We start from the raw sequence: 11,844 nt of genomic DNA on the forward strand, positions 1-11,844 counted from the left end.
CCCCAGCAAGCTTGTGCGTTAATAAACCATAAAAACTAATAACTTTCAAAACGCTGTGTTTACTTTCTCAACAAAAGTCGCGCTACTTTCGTATAGCAATTTTGTTTCGTTTTCGGACTGAGGTGCCAATGCTAAAATTCACACTCACTTCACATTGTTCTGTGCCTGTCAAAATTATGTTTGCATTTAACAAATACCGCAATACCTTTTTCTTACCCCCAAATTAAAACGAAGAGCCACATATAACGCAAGGAAAGCGTTGAAATTCACCACAGTGTTGTATCTGATTTGCACTGTTCTAGTTGTTTTTTATTGTCAAGGTATACCACAGTAGACAAACGAAGAAATGATTTGGAAAATTATATTGTTGTTGACGTGTTGCAACGTTTTAGTAAACGGTAGTAGTAGAAGTGGCAGTGGCAGTGGTAGAAAATGGTGGCCATTTTCTGGAAGCCGAAGTGGGGTAAATATAATCGAGTAACGTACTGTGATTCTTTCTTTTAGTAGGTACAAAATATATTTTATGTTTTTCACAACTCCACACAATATTTTGCGTTCTTAGGATAAAAATTTTATGTAATTTTATCATACTATACATATTTTCTCATCAATTTTGAAATTTAAAAACATTTCATAAAAGTTTTAATGGTTTTTACGACTGTGCCTAGGAGCGATGATGTCGATTTTGGTAATCTAGGTTAAGTTTGTAAAATTGTAATTATCAGACAACGTCATACGAGTACTAAATAATTTGTTATAAAAAAAAAATAATTAAAAAACTAAAACAAAATATTCTTATTCAAAAATACATACTACGGATTTAAAAAAAAAAAATCTAACCTTCAAAACTAAGTGGGGGTGCAATGCTTTTGTAGGCTCGTTAACAAAATACTATCCATCGTTGTTATAATATAGTTATAATGAAAGTACCGTATATATAAGACAGTAAAACATATAGGTACATAAAAGTTGTCACTTACCATGTACGCAGAGTTGGCCATTATTTAGATAATTTTTTTATTCGCATGACCGTCGAATAATATTTTTTATTCGAATAATTATTATTAAAATAAAAAAAAACTATTTAAATTCTTTATTCCAAATGTTTTGAATATTTTTTTTTTATATGCTAATTATTTTAATGTTATCATAATTTAAAAAAAAACTTTATTGTGACTTTATTTAAATTAGCTAAATAATCATTTACTTTTTTGGTCTTAATGGATTTAAACTCTCGATATAACTTATTCATATTATAGTAGATAATATAATTCTGTTATACATAACATAGTAAATTAGCCAAAGAACTGTAATATTTTTACAGAATGGAAATTGCACCATCCTATATGGTCGACAAATGTGTCTGGCCTTTTGGTCTAAAGTAAACCTATAAATGGCTGTTACTCATAGAAAAAAATGATTTAAATTAAAAATAATACCTTGGAAACTTATAAAATTTAACCGGTAAATTAATTGAAATTATCTAAATACTATATTAAAACATTTTTTTTTTTAAATATTGCCTACAGAAAACTGACCGCATGCAATCGCATAACTATTTATTGTAAATTATAATAGTTAATTATCGGTAAATGTGTTCCCGGCACCGTTTATTGATGACAAGACTAGAATACAATATTATACAATTTAAATACAAATACCTAATAGCTGTACCTGTCCACAGCCGGTCAACTAGTACACCCCGTAATTACCGCGATTTTTGAAAATTGATGGGGCCAATGACTCTAATACTTCTTATCTACAGTGCAATAATAGTTGTTCTAGATTAAAAAATGACTGTAACTAAAAACTCCATAAATAAAAATAAAAAATTCCATACTTACTTGAATTGAATTGTAACAGAAACCGTCGCTTAAGCTCGGTAGTTAAAGGAGTGATTATTACACAATGATGGCATTCCCGTGTATTTTATCACGAAAAAAATTGTATGATTTTGTACTACACATAAGATATAAAAATATTTAATTATAAATTATATTGTCTAAAAAATAACAATTACAAATTATTGTTGGGTCCAGTCTTGAAACTGTTACTAAAAAGATAATCCAATGAGTGATAATTATTGTTTTAGCTTCGATGCAAAGCGAGAAGGTATTGGTTTTACTCTGATGTGGGCTTTTTTTTTCGCTGTATACACTGTAACTTTTTTAATACTAGACCAATTCCTTCGAATAGCAACTCTATAAATCACAAATTTTGTCTAGTTTGTATTTTGGGGGGGGGGGGGGGTAAAAGTTGAAAAAGTTTAAGTCTTCACAGACGAAAGTTGAAAAAACAAAAAAAAAACCGTACGAGTTTTTAAGTTAGAACTTTTACTGGCTATAGTATCGAGAAAAAGAGTTGGATCGAGTTGAAATGTATAAGAAATATTTATTTGGTATGCCCGCGCACGTCAGTTTTGTTAAATTCAAAATATACCCATTTCCCGCCCCCTAGGGGGGGTAAAAGTTTTTTTGTTTTTCGGGGTTTTTAGCCGTAATTTTAAAACTTTTGGGTTGAAAATTTGCCAGTAGTTGGAACTCATATGTACCCATAACATATTAAACGGGAAAAAAATTCGGCACTACAGTTTTTTTTTAATTGCCGGGAAACTGTGTTTTCGCAGATTTCGTATATTTTAACAAAAACACTTAAAACCTTTAAAAAAAAATTGATCAAATCATTAAAACAATTTTATTTATATCTATGCAGAATGATACTATTGAGTTTTGTGCTCAAGTAACACTTTTGACTTTAAGTTTACACAAAGTTCAATTTTTTTTTTTTTTTTACTTAAGTTCTTTCTGGCTGATTAAAATTGAGAACTGATAACAAATTCGTAATCACCGACCCAAAAAACATATAATTTGACCACTTTTGATGTCTTTTACACAAAAATCCAGAAAAATGTTTTAGCTTCGATGCAAAGCGAGAAGGTATTGGTTTTACTCTGATGTGGGCTTTTTTTTTCGCTGTACACACTGTAACTTTTTTAATACTAGACCAATTCCTTCGAATAGCAACTCAATTTTATCACTTTTATTTATAATAATTCTTGTAGACCTGTGACCTCTCCGTTTCCTCATTGCTTTGATTACATTATGCCAATACTCTACTGTACTAGTCCTCTCGGATAAAATCGCTTTCAAATAAACGCTTTGATGCTCATTTGTAAATACAGAACCTTCATTTAAAACTTTCTAACTTTGCTGGTTTATACTGTGCTTGGTTTGGACTGTACTGGCTTGAAAATACTAACTACCGATTTGCATCGAAGCGTTTTTTCGAAAGTGATTTTATCACTTTCAGATTTAAAAATTCCTGTAAACCTGTGACCTCCCCGTCCCCGATATGCCCCGACCCAACTATGCTCCGTCCCCACTATGCCCCGACCTCACTGTACTGGTTTTTTTTTATAGAAGTTGGTACTGTAGTTATTTTATATTTTTTTTAAACTGATACATTGTTTTACCTTTTTTTCCCCCAAAATCTTACTTATGTAATTATTTTCATTTGATAGGATGGATTTTCGGTTACCCATCTATGATAAATCTTATACCATTGTACTCATTCTAATTTTACTTTTAACCCCCGACACATAATAATCGTTTAATCAATACATAGGTCATGTGTTTATACTTCTGAAATACAATGTTAAAACTTAATTTTTCCAGCTACATATTTATATTTCATGGATGGAATCTTATATGTTGTTATTTGTTTAAAGTAGACGCCCTACTTTTCAAGTTAGTTTCGTTTCCGGGCTGTGGTGCGAAGGCTAAAGCATGTTACTCACTTCATGTGTCTGTCAAAATGATGTTTGTATTTAACTAAGTCCATCTGTAAAAATACCGTAGCTTTTTTTCTTACCGGCAAAACAAAACGGTGGAGCCATATTGCAAGGAAAGCGTTGAAATTCAGCACAGTGCTGTACCTGACTCACTTTTCTAGTTGCTCTTTATTGTCAACACATTTCACAGTAGATAAACGAAAAAAATGATTTGGAAAATTATATTTTTCTTGCCGTGTTTCAACGTTGTAGTATGCCCACGTTGGTGGAGAAGTCAGGTAAATATGATCGAGTAATGTGGTGTAAATCTTTTTTTTCAGTAGGTACAAAATATATTTTATGTTTTTCATAACCCCACAAAATGTTTTGCGTTCTTAGGATAAAAAATTTAAGTAATTTTATTTCATACTATACATATTTTCTCATCAATTTTTAAATTTAAAAACATTTTGGCTAACATTTCATAAAAGTTTTAATGGTTTTTACGACTGTGCCTGTGAGCGATGATGTCGATTTTGGTAATCTAGGTCAAGTTTGTAAAATTGTAATTGCACCACTTATTATTTGAAAAATATTAATTATTTTACAGAAATATATAATTTACAATAATATAATATTCTATAGTAGTAATATTTTAAGTCATTTAATTTGTCGACAACATTTTTTTTGAGGATTAACTCGTTGTTATAATATAGTTATAAAGAAAGTACCGTATACATAAGACAGTAAACCATATAGGTAACTAAAAGTTGTCACTTACCGTGTAAAAATCATTTACTTTTTTGGTCTTAATGGATTTAAGCTTTCGATATAACTAATATTCATATTATGGGTTTTTCAAAAGATTAGTTGAGGGGATTTGTATGCGGTCTGTTTTGACGTTTTGGACAAAAAGTCAGACAAAATTTTGACTATTTAGGATGATCCGATTTCAATATGTAATAGTTTTTTGGCAAATTTAATAGGTAATGTTAGAAGCGGTGTCAAGTGTACCCGTTACAATAGTAAAATTATTTTTTACTTTTTAGTACACTTTTCTACTATTTTTTAGTAAAAACAAGTTTTTAAAAAAGTTTTTTTTTAATTTATTTATTTTATACATTAATTTTTAGTTTTATTAAAGGTAGGTACTTAATAACTGTGAATAGATTACTAAATTAATTTCGGAGGATTTGAAAGAATATAAAATTTTAGTGAAATAACCCCCACTATAACCCTAAAACAAACTTTGTAAAAAAAACAACGTTGGTTAGTGAAAACCTTAAAATAAGAAAGTACACAATAACATGAATGGTAACGCATAATATATATTTATAAAACCACATATCAAGTTTTCTTATTTCTATGTATCTAATAATATGTGCATCAATACTTGAAAAATGCTAAACTACTGGTAATTTCAAAGATCATAAATACAAAATTTTAAATAGATAACATAAACGTAAAAATGTTGAAAAATTCATCAAGTTCTATGTCTTTCCATTAATTGCCTTTTTAGTTTTTTCATTTTTATATGTCTCATTTTGAATTAGCTGTAGTAAATTATCATCAACAATAAAACGGTAAACACCCTAAGCTTTCAAGTTTTCTTTGTTAACAGTGTTTGAATGAATTTCACGATTAACAGTGTATAAAAAATGTTTAAAATTAAGACCAGTTATATCTTTCCAAATAATATTTATACCATCAACATTAGCAATTTGTGTATTGTTTAGTAGTGATATCTGCCGGATTTTAGGTCAACGGTATACCTATTTTTAATCCGAGCTATCACTTTCAGTTGTAATAATTCCTGTAAACCTATGACCCCCCCCCCTTTCCCGCTAGATCCTGATCCCACTGTGCCCTGATTTTAGTATACTTCTATTAAAATACATATTAGCACAGACACAACAAAATATTGTTTATATAAATTATCTACCTACTATAAGCTGAGCTTGTGGTAAAGACAGAGAATTAAACAGTTATGAATTATATTATTCCATTATTATAGTTACTAACTTAAATATACAGATAAAAATAGAGAAGAGAAAAAATGTATTTGTGTTATTACATAGATTAAGTTATCAAAAACGAAAAACGCTACACTTTCATTGTAGCTAAAGTTTAAGGAGAGAAGCTTCAGGGCTTGAGATCTAAAAAATAGACTGAATATAATTTTAGAATAAAACTATAAGTTATACTAACATAGTATATTTATGTATAATATTAATATAACATAATATATTATAGTCTATAACTTATTATGCAATTTTTTCAAAAAATTAATTAAAGGAACAACAATAAAAGTAGAAAATTACACTTTAGTTGAAATTATTCTCATAGTTCCTACAATTATAATAATTTTATCGCTTTCAGTTGTAATAATTTATATTGACCTCTGACCCCCCCTTAATATGATCAGCCCTCACATTCACTAACCCCACTGTAATGGCTTCTTTTTTGTTACAGTCGAGCAGTTATGCACGTATGCAACAAGAAGTAATTGTTTTTATTTTATTTTTTAAGTACATAATAAAAAAATTAGTAGGTACTAGATTAACACATTTTAAATTAACACTGAATAACATTTCAAAGATATGCCCACATATATTATTTTAAAATTATTACATACTTATAACTTTCTTCTTATTCAGTTTAACAGTCCACGAAGGACCTGAGCTGCCCCAAGCTAGCCTCTCCACCGTTCCCTGTTGAATGCTAACTCAACAGACGCATTCACATCCACCGTCTGAATGTCCTTCTCCACAGCATAAACATATCTTCTTCTCTCCTGGAAAGCACCATAAATTTTGTTTTTTCTTCGTTAATACAATTTACAAAGTCCCATGCTTAAAGATTTGTTTGGAATTGTATCTGTTATTTTCCATTTCTGCAATCATTCTCTTTTCTTTCCTGAGCGTTTTGTGATTATTATTTTGCTCGCTGTGTGTCGTTCTAAATTTATATTAGTCGGGTTTTAAATGATATTTCTCTTAGTTTATTTCTTCTGTCTACGGTTTCTTAACATTTCATTAAAGCAGTTTTTCTTTTTATTATTTTTCCTCATTCCAAGACAATTCTTTGCACTATTTATCACTGCCGTTTTTATCTTTTTCCATACATGTTCTACATTCTCATCATTATCTTCATTATCTAGTCTAACCTCCTCCTTTCATACTTTCGCGTTGAATTCTCCCAGAACTTTTTTAATACAATGATTAGATGTTATATCACATATCCTGTCTAGTTCTTCATAGAAGTTTTCTTTGATATCATCTCCCTTGTCTTCGGTTGGCGTGTATCTGTTTATAATTATTAGATTAAATATGTGTCCCGTTATACGTATGTAGCACATACCCTTATTTATTGCCTGAAAACTTTTAACATAATAAGGTGAGCCCCTGAGAGGCTTAACTTATAACATTACTAAATGTTTAATTGAAAATCCACAGGCTGATATTTTTTCATAGGCCACTCAATATCTCATAGGGTTTAATAAGAAATTAAAATGTTTTTTCATGTAGTTTTTATACAATGTGATCGAAATTTTCCACAATTTTTTTGTTTTTACCCCCTTTCTAACTTAGTTTTTTTGATAGCGACTTTTGAAACTTATATGGTAACACAAATATTTCATTAACTTTTTAAAATTAGAATAATGTACTAAAAATGTATAAGTTATATGGGTTTAAAAGTTATTATGGAAGGGGAGGTGCGGTTGGGAAATGAGTGCAGATAAAAATAATACTGCACACCATTTTTCCTCCTGCCCTAAACTTGAAACTGGTTATCGACCAGTCAAAATGTTTAGTACATTATTCTAAATTTTATAAGTTAGTGAAACAGGCATATACGTTACCATTCTAAAATCAAAAGTTGTTGCCAAGAAAACTAAGTTGGAAATGGGGAAAAAACAAAAAAGTTAAGAAAAATTGTGATAACATCGTATAACAACAATATGAAAAAATGACATTTTAATTTCTTATTAAACCCAATGAGATATTTAGTGGTCCATTATAAGAAAAATCACCCTGTATAAGTGTATTATTGTTATAATAAATAAATTCTCTTATGAATAGTACCCGGAACCATACCGCAGTTTTGTAAGTTGGTTAAATGATCGAGCCGTAACCAATGTAGAAATGTCAACTTGGGATAGTGATCCTAGCCAAACATCAAAAGTAATTTTTGTATAAAATACTAAATTATTCAAAAACATGTTTAACCATTTTTGTTTTTTTAGGATACCGTAAGGGAACAATTGAGGTTAAGTAGGTGTCCAGCTGCTGATGTGGGAAGACTTATTACGAACAGTGATAAAATTACATGGCCTACTCAAATAAAATCAAGTCAGGCACCTTATTATAACGCACATTATATGACTTCAATGACATTTAGACAGATTCCAGAAACATCAGCAGTAGTCGCGGCGTGTTCTGATAACCCAACCCGAGGGCTGCCTTCGCCGGGAATTTTAATTTTTTTTTTTTAAATACATAATATTTGTTTGTTGCTAACGGAATTAAATAAAATGAGTGTGTTATATTGATCTAGACTTTGATTTAATAAAGCCATAATTTTCCTTCCTCTATATTTTTTATACTCCTCAGTATTTAGAATGTTCTAAATTACTTGTTTTTTTAAATGTGGCGTTTTGTTTGCTCTTATCGTTCAGATCTCAAAAAGTATACGTCACAAATAATATTTACCTTTACAAATTGGTAAAAGTGGTTATTTCTTATTGGCATGTGATACAAATCTATAGAACCAATTAGTGTCAACAGCACCCTGGTGGTATAACGTATAAGGAATAAAACGGGATATTAAACAACAAAAAACAATAAGCACTAAAAAACAAAAACGTAAATTACAATCTTAAATTAACAAACTCAAGGCGAAAAAATGTAGACTGTCTCATTTTTGTCGTAAGTTGACAACATTTCCCCACTGTTACTTGTTGATATAAAAACAATATTTTATCACAAGATTTATTTAACCTCGCGTACATAAATCCTCGAACATAAAAGGTCTTAGGATATTTTTTCTTATGATTTAATAAAATTGTACTTAACATGGAAGCGGTGAATTTAAAAACTAAACCCCTAAGTCTACCTCAATGGAGATACAGTTTTATATTGCCTGCTATGGCAACCAAACTCTGGAGATTTTGGCAAAATAGAACCAAGTAATAACTAAGATATTCATACGTTGAGTTTCACTTTTTTTAATAGCGAGTTGCTCAAAAAGACTCTATAATATCATACAAATATATCATTTGGGGACAATGATCGTAAGGGCCCTGTAACAGTTGTCGATTATTGCGCTCATAGTATTAAAATGGTATTTGTTTCCGTGCAATTTAAAAAAGTACAGGAGAAAACATATAAGATAAAAATTTTAAGAAATTAAATGATGCGGAGCAGACAATCAGTGAGTGAACTTTGAAGAAGAACGAGAGAGATGACTCTATCAAATCTTTAAAGTTAAAAGTAGTAGGTAAACCTTAAATAAAAAGTTCAACAAATATGTTTAAAAATCATAAATTACTATTGAGAAGTAAAAAAAATTATCTATTTTGCAATCGTTGGAGAACCAAAATACATTACATTTACAATTTCAAGGAGAAAATGTAAGTTATCTCAAATTGTTAATTTTGAATATTTATTTAATTTTCTTTAGAAGAGGACAAATAGCCAAAGGGGTGATGCGGCCGTATGCCTTGGTTACTCACTGCCACTTGTTTTACACTCCGCCAGGGCTTCTGTTTGCCGGATGGGAAATCATTTAGTGAAAAAGATGTTTAACATCCTCTTCTTCGGCGTTGAATCAACGATCAAGATGTTTCTGTGCAAATTAGTTTTTTATAAAAAGGCTAAAAACAACTTTTTGTTTTCAATTTAGGTAGTATAAAGAAAGCAATTAGAAACGAAAGAGCGTACAGCTAATAGGGTTCCGATTAATTCTTAAGTAATAACGACTTTGTTTATTATTTATACCGTAATTAAAATCAATTAATTTTATGACTTAAGAATCTTCAAGTAATTTCCGTTATGATGCATCAACTTGATATAAAAGTTTCAAAAAAGCTTGATTCTCTTGAGGAACGAACAATACCAAATAGAAAAAATTATGAATGAACTAAACAACTAGTTAAAGTGAAAATAAATAAATACATTTTAACCAAATTACCTTTAATACTGATGTAATTTTTTTTTTTTTTTGTAGTGTACAGAATGGTGGTGTCCAATATTCATAGTAGTTTTAATACACTGGTAAAAATAGACAATGTGCAAATTATTAAAGAGGCTGTTTCCATTAACAATTTGTTATATTAAATATTATTGATTTCGATAAAAATACAAAACTATGTAATGTATATTTAACAATACTCTTTGTATAAATGTTATTTGTTACTCAGTTTTTTTTATCACCAAATTTTCTACTCATTTTCAATGATTTTAAACCTAACCTCTGTAACGTGTCTGTTTGGCTAGTTGGCTAGGCTAGGTCAAAACGACGGTCAATAGGGCTAAATTAGTGGACCCGAAGACGGCCAAGCCGTATCTACACTTAAATATCCCTAAAGTCCCATATTACACCTCTACCTGGATCCTAAAGCGTTCTCTGTAGTTAGTCCAGGCAATGGCGGAGTTGAATGGACACACGAGTATGGGCAAAGTTAAAGAAATTTTAAATAGTAAGGTAACATGAAATAAAAAGCAATGGCTTGAGAATGATTAGATCGCGGTCCGAAGATGGTAGTGTGTCAACTAACTGGGCATCAGTGCCCTTGGCATTGTCCCGTGTGTCTGTTGTCTCCGCTACTCATCATGGGACAGTTAACAATTCTTAACTTCACCAGGAGAAAAGGATTTAGGCGGGAAATTCATAGGTAAGATGAGGTTGAGCAACTTGGCTGAAATGAGATCCAAATAAAACGGCTGTACCTATATTATAATATTGTACACAATATCCATTTCAGGAAATAACAGTCCGAAATGATTATAATGATAGGTCGTATTGTCCAAATTGTTTTTTTTAACTAATATAGTAACAAAAGTTATTGATACTTAGGTTTGATGTTGGAATGTAATATGATATAGAAGTGTCATGTACCATATAATATATTATGTCAATATGCGCCTAGGGATTATCGTTTGTAAATTATTATACATAGTTTCAACGAAATTCTTTCCTCGGATTTTATACAAATTGTGTGTATATCGCTTTATCAGTCTCTACTACAATATGGTATTAACTATATGGGATGGAGCTACTAAAGAAAATGATCAGGAATTGGATATTACTTGCTTTGAATTTGTTATATAATATAAAAAAAATACTATATCTTTGATATTAAAAAAAATCACTAATTTAGATACTCTTTTTCTAAAAAAATGTATATACATACATATATGTACATCTTATACCGTTGTATCTTATACCATTGTACTCTTTCAAATTTTACTCATAACCCTCACACACAATAGTCATTTAACCAATACATAGGTTCTCGCCAAAAGTAATGTATGACGACGAGGACTGGTCATTATTTCGATGGCATCTCATATGTTATTATTCGTGTAAAGTAGACGCGCTACTTCGTAAGACATTATAGTTTCGTTTTTGGGCTGAGGTGCCAAGGCTCACGCATGGTACACGCTAAAGCTCACTAACATCATGTTATTCTGTGCCTGTCAAAATGATGTTTGTATTTAACTAAGGCCATCTGTAAAAATGCGTAGCTCTTTCGTTACCCATAAAACCGATTGAAGAGTCATACTGCAAGGGAAGCATTGAAATTCAGCACAGTGTTGTATCTGACTTTCACTTTTCTAGTTGTTCGTTATTGTCAAGATATTTCACAGTGAATAAACAAAAAAAAAAAATGATGTGGACAATTTTATTTTTGCTGCCGCATTTCAACGTTTTAGTAAACGCTGGTTGCGTTCAAGGAACTGGGCCAAGTTCTCCAAGACAGGTAAATATAATCGAGTAATGTATTTTAATTAGTCGGTACAAAACACATTTTATGTTTTTCAAAACTCCACAAAATGTTTTGAGTGCTTAGG

At 30.3% G+C, this 11,844-nt stretch overlaps 1 protein-coding gene across 1 annotated transcript; it reads left to right on the forward strand.

The window, feature by feature from the left end:
- Window positions 1–3,917: 3,917 nt before the first annotated feature.
- Window positions 3,918–8,212, forward strand: LOC126836841 (uncharacterized). Its single transcript, XM_050570500.1, has 4 exons — window positions 3,918–4,068; window positions 7,852–7,953; window positions 8,016–8,126; window positions 8,171–8,212. Exons 1-4 carry the CDS (start codon window positions 3,997–3,999, stop codon window positions 8,210–8,212), a joined length of 327 nt encoding a protein of 108 aa, XP_050426457.1. The 5' UTR covers window positions 3,918–3,996.
- Window positions 8,213–11,844: the final 3,632 nt, after the last annotated feature.

This window comes from Adelges cooleyi, unplaced genomic scaffold (assembly GCF_023614345.1).
Source record: "Adelges cooleyi isolate 19-005CV unplaced genomic scaffold, UGA_ACOO_1.1 ACOO_flye_CR_arks_rails_tigmint_CR_PRNA_10, whole genome shotgun sequence".
In the NCBI taxonomy this organism is placed as follows: domain Eukaryota; kingdom Metazoa; phylum Arthropoda; class Insecta; order Hemiptera; family Adelgidae; genus Adelges; species Adelges cooleyi.